Source organism: Mus caroli, unplaced genomic scaffold, assembly GCF_978045245.1.
Source record: "Mus caroli unplaced genomic scaffold, Mus_caroli_1 scaffold_18, whole genome shotgun sequence".
Classification (NCBI taxonomy): Eukaryota; Metazoa; Chordata; class Mammalia; order Rodentia; family Muridae; genus Mus; species Mus caroli.
This window is the reverse complement of record NW_028227273.1, coordinates 68,429,258-68,442,059: the sequence shown is the minus strand read 5'-3', so window position 1 is coordinate 68,442,059 and position 12,802 is coordinate 68,429,258. Positions and strand designations below refer to the sequence as shown.

The window sequence follows — 12,802 nt, the reverse complement described above, 5'->3', positions numbered from 1 at the left end:
ATCCATGAACCTGGTTCTCAGAGCACCATCCTCAGAATCTCCTACACCTGGAAGCTTGGTACACTCAGACCTCACGAGCTCCTATAAACCCAAGTGACGTTCTGAATGCTGTTCTTGGCAGGCTCTAGAGTCAAGCTTCTTAAACTGGGGCAGTAATAAATCACCACACACACACCACACACACACCACACACACCACACACACACACACACACACACACACACACACACACACCACACACCACACACACCACACACATCACACACCACACACACACACACACATACACACACACCACACACCACACACACACCACCCACACACACACATACACACACACACACACACACACACACACACACACACCACACACCACACACACACACACACACACACACCACACACCACACACCACACACACACACACACACACACACACACACACACTGGGGCTCTAGAGAAACATGGCTACCCCACTCCCAGACCAAGACTGAAGTCTACATAGCTGAGATGCAGCCAGCTCTGGCAGCCCCTGCTAGCCACATGCACCCGGGAGACTTGGCCAGAACCCCTCCCCCTACTTGCTCTCTCTCCTCACAACCATTTTCTCCCTAGAAACTTTGCTCCAAGCAGCAGGCTCTCTTGGGATGGTTCTTCTCTGCTCCCAGCCTGGCTCTGAGCCAGGACCTTGCTCCCAGAAGAGAAAATGCCCATCGATTTGAGACACTGTCCTGCCACCCAGATACCAGCCTCGATTCGGCTGGGAGGAAAGCATGGCTTGGAATGGCCCGTCTGGACCTGTATCTGTCTGCTTTGGAGCAAACCTTCAAAATGAGGAAGCCAGACAAGGCTAAAGGCATGATGTTTAAATTCAGACCAAGTGGTTGTGACAGGGTTGGCTACTCCCTAAGGTGAGGAAGTTCCCACCTTAGGGAGTCCAGGCTGGCTCTCTCCCCTCCCCCCAGTGGCCTGCTTAAGGCAGCGGGACCCAGGCTCTCAGCAGCGTTGTATTCATCTTTGTCAGGAACCTTCCTGCAAGAACCCCCAGGCTTAAAAGAAGTAATACTCAAAACGTGCTCCAAGTAGAGAAAACATTTTTTTTTTAATTTTATCAAATTGATCTGTACAAAAGTTAGCATTGCCTGGTCAGAAAGGAACAAAACACAGCAAGTCAAGGACAGCAAATGTCTTTCTGAATTCAACACCAAAAAAAAAAAAAAAAAAAAAGACTGCATAAAAATGAGTTTGCTGTGGTTCCCACCTCGGCCCCCGGAAGGAGATAAGCTGAAGAAAGAAAAAAAAAAAGGCAGGATTTTTTTCCCCTCTAAAAAAAGGTAGGAAAAGTAGAAAAATTAAAAAGAAGCGAAACTTCTCAAATGTGAGTAAATATACAAAGTGTTCAAGGCACAAGTTTCCGTGACGTAGCCGGTTTATACACTCGACACAGCGACGCAGGCAGGGAAGCAGATGTTACTCTCTAACTAGGAACCTAAGCAGGTTAGTCGGGGAGGCTCTCCTTTCACAGCTTGGTAAGTAGCGCCTGGTGCCAAAGAGCCAAGATTATCGTGGTTCTGCAGCTGCCCAGCTTGCAGGAAATTCCGTCTTCTACTGCTTGGCACCATGAAGGCAGAGATGCTACTCCTGCCTTTCAATGTCTGGCCCAAGGATGGTGCCAGGCTTCTTGGTCTAACTAGACCCTAAGAGGTTGATCACTTCCTCCTGTGCCTGGTGGAGGCCTCCAGGGACATCCGAAGGCCAAGCAAAGAGATGCTTCGGGATTCTGAGTCACCTCCCTCCTGCCCTTTACAGAGCAAGCTTCCCCACTTTAATTTTGTCTTAAATTCTACTCTCTGCACAAATGACTTCATTAATTAAAGATAAAATAACAACGGAACATAAATACGTCTTCAACACCTTTCAAAAACAAACATGTTTAAGCCTTAAAATAAAAATAACAAAAAATAAAAATAAACACAGAAAGTGTTCATCTCAGCCAAACCTTGCTGGGAAGAACGGTGGTAATGAGAAACCCCTCGATCTCACATTGGTCCCAAGAGAGTCTCCGGGTTGGATGTATCCTCAAGCATCCACAGATGTCCTTTCATGCTTTCACCGTGGGAACAGCATCCCTTGGTCCCAGGGAGGTCTTGGGTAGGCTGGTAAGGACATGAAGCCCATTCTCTCCTTTGTCCTTAGGCATAACTATCTTCTTATCTACTGAGATGCAAAACTCGGGAGCTGGTGTACATGTATCCAAACCGGAGAGCAACGGAATGCCTGTTTTGGAAACCACCAGTCACCTCAGAGAAAGAAGAGGGGGAAAAGAGAGCTCTGTCCCCTGGCAGAAGTTTGGATATCCAGAAGCAAAGGGACACAGGGTGACAAAGCCTGGCTTCCTGCACATTCAGCAGGCACTTGACGGAGTAAGGCCGTGCTGGCTGCCTCCAACCTCTACCGAGTACACTCCGGAAGAACTCAAAGACCTGGCTAGACTTCCTGGATGCAGCAGCCTCAGGGTCGGGTCAGGGTGGTGTACACAGGCTGGTCCCAGTTGCTGCTGGGGCTGTGTGCGGGTGGCATAGAGAGCCCATTGAGCAGTGGCGAGGCATAGGGCCGACGGGATGAATGGAAGTAAGGGTATTGGTAGAGGCTGGGAGGGTAGCCAGGGTAGGGGCTGTAGTAGTTGGAAGCCTGCAGGTCAGTGTAATCACACTGTGCGCTGGCGAAGGAGCTGGCAGCCGTGGCAGAGGCAGCTGTGGTGACGCTGGCCTGGGCACTGTAAGAGCCATAGTCAGCACGGCCAGGTGAGCCATGTGACTGGTCGTTGTAGTGGCTGGGACTCAGCTGCTCCGTCTTGATCTGTGGCCTAAGGGGTCCTGCCTCTGTGGGCGAAGCTGAAGCCGAGGGAGCTCCCTTGTGGGCCCACACAGGGGATGCCCCTATGCCGGTTGCCCCGGAGTGCGAGTAGGAAGCGCCTCCATAGGAGCCAGAGGCAGTGGCCTGGCTGGGCTCTGTGGGCAGGGCTGAGTGGCCATTGAGGGGCAAGTACTGGTCAAATTCATGGACATCGAAGGTATCCATGTTACTGATAACCTCGCTGCTGAGCTCGGAGATGTCCACATTGCTGAAGTCGATGTTCTGGCGCCCGCTGTCCACCAGGCGGCGCCCTTCCAGCCTTAGCTCTTGCTTGCTTCCATTGCTCGCCTGGTGCAGGTCCGTCTTGGGGGTGGTGGGTGGGGTGGGTGGCCCATGGGTCTGGCCTGAGGAAGAAAGTATATTGCAAAGATGAATGCTCCTTCTGTGGGACCAGGGTGGAGCTGGTGGGTGACACCAGGAACCCTGGTAACTGCCACAGGTACAAATCAACGGCCTTTTGTTTCCTTACCTTCCCAGAAATTCCTGCAAATTCAGACCTAGCCCTCACTTACTGGCTGAGAAAATTCCATTTGGCACTGTGCTGTGGGAAGACCCAAGGCTCCTCCCTGAAGACCTGGGTGGGGGGATGGAAGGTGGCCAGCCAGCCCCACCAGAACTAGCATTAATGGGGCACTTTTGGAATGCTTGGCCCTGGGCACTGGACCAAGGTGAACCCACACAACCCCGTTCTTTCCCCACCACAGCCCAGTAAACGGAAGCTCACGGCCGGCCTGCCTCCAGCTTCACTTCGGCTGCTTAGCTGCTAGGACCCCACCCACCAGCCTGATTCTGAGGCTGGGGTTATTGACCCATGCTGTTGTTACTGTAGAGTGGAGGCAGATTGTGAGTAAGTCCTGGTGACGATAGACATCTCCAGAGTGCTAGATGGAGCTATGCAACCCCCTCCTTTTGTACATAAGAAATAGCTACATCCAGAGGTTTTTTCCAAGGGATCGGGGAAGACCCGGCCCTCCACAGACTGCCATCCCTGGAGGGAAGATCTACCCACACTCCAGATCAGCCCGTCCCCCATGCTAAGGGTCCTGGAGCCCACCTGTGTGGTGGTCACTGTGGTGGTGTGCCTCGCCGAGCACTGCATCAGCTTTGTACATGGGACCACCAGGGTGGTGGCCCAGTTCAGTACCAGAGTCTGAGTCGCTCCGGCCAGTCTTCACACTCTTCCTTCGCCTTGGCTGGTATTTGTAATCTGGGTGGTCTTTCTTGTGCTGCACACGGAGCCTCTCGGCCTCCTCCACAAATGGTCGCTTCTCGCTTTCACTCAGCAAGCTACAGAAAACACAGTAGAGCGAGAATGCCCACGGAGCTCCAGGCTTGCCAAGGACCTAGGCAGCGCCAGCAAACACTGCTGCCTGCAGTCAGACAGTTGGAGCACAGGATAGGGTGCCGGAGAGTTCAGGATACCCTCCAAGGGGTAACCTGCCCTCCTGCTGAGAACTCCGACACCAGTGGGGCAGAGCCCAACAGGCCTGTGTGGTCTAAAGACCAGGAAAAAAACCCAATTCTCCATCTTTCTCGAAGTCCCCCTTTCCAGCACTATTTGCTCATCCAGTCACCCACCACCGCTACCACTGCCGCCACTACCACCACCACCACCAATCTCTCTCAAGAAAGACAACAGGACCCAGTGAAAACTATACTTAGACAAAGGCAAGGAAGGCTTTCTGGAAACCAGCCATCCCAAGTTGCCAGGAGTGATGGAGAAACTCCGGGAGATTGTCCTCAGAGCACACACACACACCCTGAGAATCTCTCGACCTTGAACCTCAACTTGCCGGCCAAGCTGAGAGGGCAAGACAACCTGGCTGTCCTGCTCAACCCAGTATCACTACCACACACTGTTTCAAACTCGAATAGAGGCAGCTTGGGAGGTGGGACTGTGCAGCTGTCTTCAATAATGCCTGCCTTTCTCAGGCCAAAGCACTCACTGAGCTGTCACTTTCACCTGCTCTTTCCTTCCCCAATTCCAGGTTGCTGTGGCCTGGGAGCAATACCTGCCAGAGGACTTGGACTCCTCATGGACCCTGGGGTCCCAGCTTCTGCCCAGGACAAAGCAGCTTGATGCCTGCCCAGTATGCCCACAGGCCGTGGTGACCACTCGATACTACGATCCCCAGTTCTGCAGTTCTCAGCAGGATATCCCAGGAGAGGAGAAAGGACTGGAGGGTCACACTCCAGGCACTGGCCTCCGTCCATCTCCAAAGTCCCACACCTGGTGTCTCTGTTGACCAGACCCACCCTGGAACCAGCCCAGGAGCACAACCCAAGGTGGGGCACGAAGTCACCTCCTTCAGCCCCTACACTCCTTTCCTCAGCCAGAGTGTCAAGAGTCCCCACACTCACCGCCACAGCTTGCCTAGGGTCTTGCTGAGCTCTGCGTTATGGAGATGCGGGTACTGGTCCGCCAGCTTGCGGCGCGCCGCCTGTGCCCACACCATGAAGGCATTCATGGGCCGCTTCACGTGTGGCTTGGCCTTGAGCGTGCCGCCACCGCCGCCGCGCACCGGCATAGGCACCAGACTCCAGTCATAGCCCTTAAGCACCTGCGACACGGCATCACGGATGCAGGCTGGAAAGCGTTCGTCTGCTGCCTCAGCAGTATCCCCTCGGCCGCCGCCCCCCGCGCGGCCCAAGCCCTCTGATCCCGCGGGCGACGGTGGCGCGTCGGAGTCCGAATCCTCCACGTGTGACATGGAGCTAGCGGTGCCAGACGGGCTGCAGGGAGGCTGGGCGCGGGCCTCACTCATGTCCAGCATCGGGGCCACGCGCGGAGGGGCACTCAGTGGGGATGGACGCAGGGGTCGCGCCCGGTCACTCTGTGGACGGACACTCTGGAATCCAAGGTTGCCACGCAGGACCCAATCTTTGTCCTCACCGCAGGGGCCCAGCAGCCGCTCCTCCGCCGCAGTAGCTCAGTCTCAGTTCTGGGACCCGCAACAAGTTTCTTTAAGCCGTGGCCGAAACCCCGCCCCTCCCGGTCCGGGTTGGCAGGTCCTCCCCAGGCGGAGCTTGTATGCCCCTCCCCGAATCCAAAGAAGCCTTGCGACCCCGCTCCACCCTCCGTACCACGTGGGCCAGGCGCCCCGCAGCCTGATCCCTCGGCTGAGGCTGGGTCAGAGGGCTAAGGGTGACTGACTGCCTAGTGCATGGATCTCAGCAGCACGGCGGCAGGCGAGGATGCTAATCCACAAGGTTCCTGAGTCCAACATCCCTCCCTCCAATGTGGGGCTCGAATCCGCTATTGCAACCAAGCCTGGGTTCTGCCCGCAGGGTGGCGCAATGACAAGAGCCACCAGGTGACCCTGGTAACTCCCGCACCTAGGTGAGCTGGAGGACCCCGGGGCTAGACAGAGGTGGGAGGGCAGGGGCGCTGGGCGGGTCTGCTCTGGCAGTGACTGCTGAGTCCCTGAGGGCGGTCAGGCGGATGGAGGGGCCGGACGCGGGGGCTCGGGTCCTTCCGGGTATGACCTGTGGTGGGGGCGCGGAGGCCCTGGCGGGCGGGCCTGGGTGGTCTGGCGGAGGCGGAAACCACGCTGGGCCGCTTCTCCTCAGCGCCTAGAGAGAAGGCGGAGAGTGCTCAGGGTCGGAGAGGGGACGTTTCTCCCGAGGCGAGCGCCAAGCCTGACTCCAAACCGCGCCCGAGGTCGCCCCCGCGATTTGGCTCCCAGCCTGGAGGTCTCCAAGTGCAGCTAGGAGTCTCTCGCCAAACTCAAAGGAGGCGATGTACCTGCCACCCTAAGCTTGTCTGGGTGGCATAGAGCTGTGGCTCCTGAGAGCTCGGTAACCCTAAAGGAGGCCACCTGTTTCCCAAGCCTGTGGAGGCGGCTGCAGGGAAGAACTGTGGTCTCTAATAATCTCCAACTCCACCCAAGCCGTGAGTGGTGCCCTAACCTTCAGGTCTGGGATCCCAACCTCCAATCAGACTTTCCCTGCAGACCTGGAAAAGGCCAGTCTTGTGCAGTGTGGCCTTAGGGCATCTACAGCTCTGGACAGAGGGAGAAGGTCCAAGTCCCTGCTTCCTGCTGAGGGGACAGCTAAGGAAGAGAAACTACCTTAATGGTGACCTTATTCTAGTTCTTCTCTCTCTCTCTCTTTCTCTCTCTCTCTCTCTCTCTCTCTCTCTCTCTCTCTCCCCACCTCTCTCTGTCTCCCTCCCTCTCCCCTCTCTGTCTGTCTCTGTCTCTGTCTCTCTCTCACTGTGTATGTGTGTGTGTTGTGTGGATGGAGAGCTAGCTGCCATTGCCTGCTGAACTCTCTCCATATTTTAACCATTACCTGCCAAGAAAGACCCTTCCCTGTACATCTGTAGTGGCAATCCTGTCCCTTGGGGATCCCTCCACTCAGGGTCCCACCTCTTGGAAAGAAGCTGTCTTAGAGGCATAAAGAACCCTGCTATCTGGTGCACCATCCATCCCAGCAAAAGAAGGCTTAGCGGCAGAGTTGAGGACGGAGACCAGGCCTAGCTCCTCTCAGGACCTGACCCCTAAGGTCTCAAGTCTCTACCTTCTGAGTCTCCATGAACCCATGCTGTCACACCTGCAGGCCTTAACAGAGACCTCCACGTTTCTAAGAAAGCACAAATCTGAGTTTGTATTGGGTATTCCAGGTTCTCTGGGTAGCTCTTCCTGGCCCTCACCCATTGTGAATATACTCACGTCTGATCCCCAGACTGCTCGGACGATGGAAGAAAGGAGGTGGCTCTACCTACAGTTTGCATCTTCCTGTCCCTTGGGCTGCCGTGACCCCCTGACAGGGCCCTGGCGGACCCTGGTGTAGTCAGCCCTTGTTATACAGGTATAGACCACTATGCGTTGTCAGGAACTCATCCAGTCCCGCTCAGTACAAGCACTGACACGCAAGGGGTGCCCTGAGCTCTTCCAGGCTCTGTGCTCAGAATTGAGCCCAGTACAATCTGTGGGCACACAGTGCTCCAAGCTCCAAGCCCATGATCATCTTAAAAGATCAGTACACCCTCCAGATCTTTAGACTCCTTTCAAGCCAATTGGTTCACATCCTCAGCCACCAGAGAGACCCTGAGCAGACGTGAAGCTGCAGCTGCTAGAAAGAAAGTTGCTGAATAGGGTGGGCTCATGTCTTCTCTAGGACTGATCAAACACAGCATCATACCAGGGCCTCCTAGAACCAAATCATCAGGACCCTGCTTCATGGTCTCTGACCTGGAGTTCCTAGTGTCGAGGGCAGGGAAAGAGCTAGTCCTTCCTCAAGATGCACCCAGTAGGGTAGGAGACTTTTAGAAGGATGTGATGGTTTAGCTGTGATCTGAAGCCTGCTGCTACTATAAAAGGAGAAAACAATAGTCCCTGTAGGCAGCATCATATGCAAAAGGCCCTGAAGTCCCAGACAGCACAGGGCATTTAATAACACAGGAATCTACAGATCTTTAAAAACATGAGTGGAAGCTATTGAAACTGCCTCTCTGTTTTACCTTGTGGGGCATCGGACCTTGTCCAGGTGTGGACCAGTTCCTCCTTCTCTCTCTTTTTTTCTTCCTGCCCCCACCTGCCTCCTTGGCTTTTCCCTAAGCCTGGGCTTCCCCATCGTCACGTGGGTTTTGCAGTTCTAGAGTGAAGATATCATTGCCTGAACTCTGTTCAGGTGCCCATTCCTGGACCAGTCTTGGAGCCTGGGAAAAGTAATGGAGTGGGCCTGTGAACCTGAGGTTGGCTTGTGTGCCCTCAGCCTTGGCCTGCTTCTCCCTCTTCCCCTGCATCCAGAGCCGTATGTCAGGCAGTTGGCAGGGCATCCCAGCATAGCCGTGGAGATTTTTAATTGCGGGCCTAGAAGAGACAAATGTGGAGGTGGTGAAGGGTGAACTCAGAGCAAAGCTCCTGTAGACTGCTGCCCTGACCACTGGGTTCCAAGAGGCCATGGGTCCTCCTAGGGATTGGACAGTTGATGCTTTTAAAGTCTACTTGTCAATCCCAGAAGGCTGGCCTCCCAGTAACATGCTCGGGGCACTGGGCCAAGCACTCGACCTTCCACCCCCATGGTAATCCAGTGGTCTCAGGGATGCTGTTAGAACTGTCTGCAGTGGAAGCTGCAGTTGGGATCAGAGCTAGTCCCTCAATAGAATTGTCATCGATAAGGTGTTGGTATCCACCCCTCTCTGCTGCTTCGTGCTCCATCCCTCAGACCCACAGGAGCAGTTTTTCTGCAGCACCACATCTGCAGCCCTGCATGCCTCTGGCTCCAGTATTGTGTGTGTGGTCATGCTCCATCCAGCCCAGCAGCAACTTGGGTGTTTGACACCCCTCGGGAGGCACCGCTTTGGAAGAGACTGGTAACAGCAGGGTGGGACCGGCTACTTAGCTGTTCTCAGTCTGAAAGGATTCTGGAAAGGGGCTCTGTTTAACCCAAGCACTGGAGTCCAACACAGCCTCTGCGGTGTGACAGGTGTGTGCGGAGCCCAAGATGTATTGGGAACAGCTATCATTTCTACTGCTTTGTCCCAGGCCTCTGGAGCTCCTGGGTTCCTGAACTTCAAGCTGGGCCCCATCCTTCACCCTATCAGGGCCCTGGGTAGAGCTGACTCCCAACAGTATACAGTGGGTCTTGGTACTTCCTCCTTGGCATTCGACAGTTGGTGTTTTTGAAGTCAGAGCCATCCTCACTAGGCTCCTTGGGGATCACAAGTGGCTTTCCCTGGGTGGAAACCGACTCCATGCAGCCTTCAGCAAAGGTATCGGCATCTGTCACTGGGATGGGGAAGTCCAGTGATCGTGTCAGCATGGGCTACGGTGGATGGGGAAAGACTCATGCTGACACTAGACACCTGGGTCTCTAGCCCTATGCCTTGGATTTGTCTGGGGAACTCCGCACCACACTGATCCTGGCTTTCCCCATTACCTGCTCCATGCCAGGATCCTACGGCTGTTGATCCCCTCGGAAGTGAGACATAATATCCTGGAGCAGATGCTGATGGGGACTCACTCTTGGGCCACCTGATTTCTGTGTTCATCTTCCCAGGCTCCACCTTTCAGATCCCATCCCTGGTGTCTGCAGTTACAACTTTACTAATCAGAACTTTGTTTCCAGCTTCCGCTGAAAAGCAAAGGGTGACTTAGAATAAAAATGTAACAAATGGCCCCATAGCCCAAACCTTTTCTGCCATGATTTGCTGTTCCAGATACCTATAAGTGTCCAGGGCAAATTAAACACATCAATAAATGGCTTTCTTGTGTCTGTCCTGCATTTATTCCCTTGAATGTGGTGAGAAGGTTTCAGTTAGATTCCAGCAGGCCATATACAGTTGTTTGGAGCTGTATGCTGCATTAGTGGGACAGTTGGTGGTCGACCTAGTGACAGTCTGGCTCTGTGGGCAGAGTCCAATCCATAGGCCTCTGGGCTCTGATCTCTAGGATGGGACTTTCCAAGAATTCTATCAGTTCAGAACACAGCTCACAGCCGTGTTCTGCTCAAGGCCCTACCCCAGACATCTTACTTCCATTTGACCTTGAAGTCACAGCTGCTGTTGAGATTCACAAGGCATCATCTCCCTGGGGTACATGGGGGAACTGAGGGTGTAGCAGAAGAGGACAGTAGCCAGGAGAACAGCCGCTTGTATGTCACAGCTTTGGTCCAACCAGCAAATGGCATGACACCTGCTCACTGCCGCACCTGCTGGGCTCTGATGGGTTTTGGCCGCTGGACAGTCAGGGCAGGGGTGGCGGGGGTCCAGTTCAACTGACCACTCTTCTAGGAAAAAGCAACAGATGTGGATCCTGCCCCTCCTTTCATAAGCAGACTTCAAGACAAGAAAAATTGGGGTAAATGGAGGCTGCACAATTATATTCAGCCCAGGCTGGGTTCTTGGGGAGCCAGAAACAGCTGCGACTGCATGTCAGGGACAATAGCCCTGAGACAGTGGGGACTGCTGGGCCAGGGTGCCTGGGGACAGCTGGACGAGGTGCTGACAGGGGGCTCATTCCTCTGTGAAGCCATTCCGCAGCTGCTGGGAGAGCTGCCAGCTAGTGGGCAGTGTGCCCTGTCCCTGTACCCATCTTAGCCACTGTGCTGGAGGTTTCAGACAGCTGGGACACGGGACCCAACTAGGAATGGTGAGCCCCAAGCTTCTGGAGACACCAGCCGGGTCCAGAGCTGGAAGTCCCTCTTGGGACCCCTCTCTGCTTTGCCTTTTTTTTTAATAGCTGCTGCGACCAGAGACCTCAGGGCCTCTCACCTCAGTTCCTTCTGGCCCGCCAGCTTGACTGTTTGTGTAGTTTTTGGCTAAAAGTGATATTTAGAAGCCTGCTTCATGATGGTGGCCTCTTAGGAGACAGGAGCAAACCTCAGCCCCTTCTCTCTGTGACCCCCTCCAGCTCCAGTATATGAGCCTCCAGCTGCTTAGCTCAGTCTAGGTTTTGCTTTCTATGTGAACCACAGCTGAATGGAACAGCTCAACTACCAGATGTTCAATCCATGCGCGCGCGCGCACACACACACACACACACACACACACATGCACACACACACACACGTGGTATAAGCCACAGCTTGCTCTGACTAGTATAAGGGATGCCTTCCTTCTAGATAATTGTAAAACATTAAACTTAAGGGACTCATAGTTTTTATCTACATTTTTTTAACACTGATAAAAACAGGCATGATGATACACATCTGTAATCCTAATACTTATAAGACAAAGGCAAGAGGATGGCTTCAATTTCAAGGCCATCCTGAGCTACATAGTAAGATGTCTCAAAAAAAGGGGGGGTGTCAGGGATTCACGATTCTCATAAGCCAAAGGATTCAGCAGCATGCAGGGTCTCAGCATGGTCATGTAGCCATCTAGCTTCACAACATTCTTGAAGGAAGCCTCATATCCCCTTCTTTCTTACTCACCCCAGGAAAACACAAATCTGTCTTTCCTAATGGAAGTGCCTTTAAAAAAAAAAGTATCCTACAATGTATCAGGCTTATCTCAGCCTGAGGTCTTAGGGCTCATCCATACTATAGCATGTTATCCTACAATGTATCAGGCTCATCTCAGCCTGAGGTCTTAGGGCTCATCCATACTATAGTATGTTATCCTACAATGTATCAGGCTCATCTCAGCCTGAGGTCTTAGGGCTCATCCATACTATAGCATGTTATCCTACAATGTATCAGGCTCATCTCAGCCTGAGGTCTTAGGGCTCATCCATACTATAGCATGTTATCCTACAATGTATCAGGCTCATCTCAGCCTGAGGTTCATCCATACTATATAGCATGTTCGGCTTTATCACTTCTTATGGGTGAGCGACACTCCAGTGTGTTTCAGCTCAAACTTGCTGTAATCTTCCTGCCTCAGCACCACCAGTACTGGGATCACAGGTATGCACCACCATACCCAGCTTCCCAATGTACTTTGTATTAAACTCGGGCAGAAACAGGCAAGCATGATAACCTCTTCTTGACTCAACCCTGCCCTGTGTGACCTGCTTGAAAGCTGGTTCCAGATGGCATCCCAGAAAGGCAGGCCAGGGGCAAGAATCTCCAGCCACCGAGGACCCAAATTTCCTGCAGACCCCTTCTGCTGGCCTCGCCCACCGTGGGCAAATCCAAGAGGGACCCTAGAGCTGAGTCCCAGTCCCAGCTGGAGCGCTGGATGCTGGAACAAGAGGTCCACTTTGTGCTCTTCACAATGCCCCATTGTGCCCTTCTGCAGGGAGGACAATGTTACCACTGCAAGGGGAAGCTGAGGACAAAGGGCTCTTTGTGAGGATGGTCCCCACCTGAGCCACAGCACCCAGGGTCACACCTGATGGCAGAGCGGTCCTTCCTCTCCTTCTATCCCCTGCATAGCTCTGGCTTCCAGAAATAATTTGAGGAAGTTGTGCAGACTAAAGCTGCCCTCCCCAAAGGT

The 12,802-nt window shown here is 53.7% G+C and overlaps 1 protein-coding gene and 1 long non-coding RNA gene across 2 annotated transcripts; one reads left to right on the top strand and one right to left on the bottom strand.

Annotated features, from left to right (window-relative positions):
* Nucleotides 1–1,111: 1,111 nt before the first annotated feature.
* Sox8 (SRY-box transcription factor 8) lies at nucleotides 1,112–5,834 on the bottom strand. The gene is made up of 3 exons (XM_021149037.2): nucleotides 5,278–5,834; nucleotides 3,971–4,203; nucleotides 1,112–3,260 (listed from the first exon to the last, which is right to left on the bottom strand). The coding sequence occupies exons 1-3, from the start codon at nucleotides 5,688–5,690 to the stop codon at nucleotides 2,512–2,514; spliced, it is 1,395 nt and encodes a 464-aa protein (XP_021004696.1). The 5' UTR covers nucleotides 5,691–5,834; the 3' UTR covers nucleotides 1,112–2,511.
* Nucleotides 5,835–6,024: 190 nt separating this feature from the next.
* Nucleotides 6,025–10,120, top strand: LOC115029716 (uncharacterized). The gene is made up of 3 exons (XR_003835267.1): nucleotides 6,025–6,256; nucleotides 9,408–9,634; nucleotides 9,816–10,120. It is a non-coding gene; the product is annotated as an uncharacterized LOC115029716 (long non-coding RNA).
* The last annotated feature ends 2,682 nt before the right edge of the window (nucleotides 10,121–12,802 follow it).

Bases quoted from the DNA above. Each gene is read 5' to 3' on its own strand.
- Sox8 (XM_021149037.2), bottom strand. From the start codon at position 5,690: ATGCTGGACATGAGTGAGGCCCGCGCCCAGCCTCCCTGCAGCCCGTCT. The intron at 4,204-5,277 runs GTGAGTGTGGGG...TGTTTTCTGTAG, and splicing joins ACCCTAGGCAAGCTGTGGCG to CTTGCTGAGTGAAAGCGAGA. The intron at 3,261-3,970 runs GTGGGCTCCAGG...TTTCTTCCTCAG, and splicing joins CCACAGTGACCACCACACAG to GCCAGACCCATGGGCCACCC.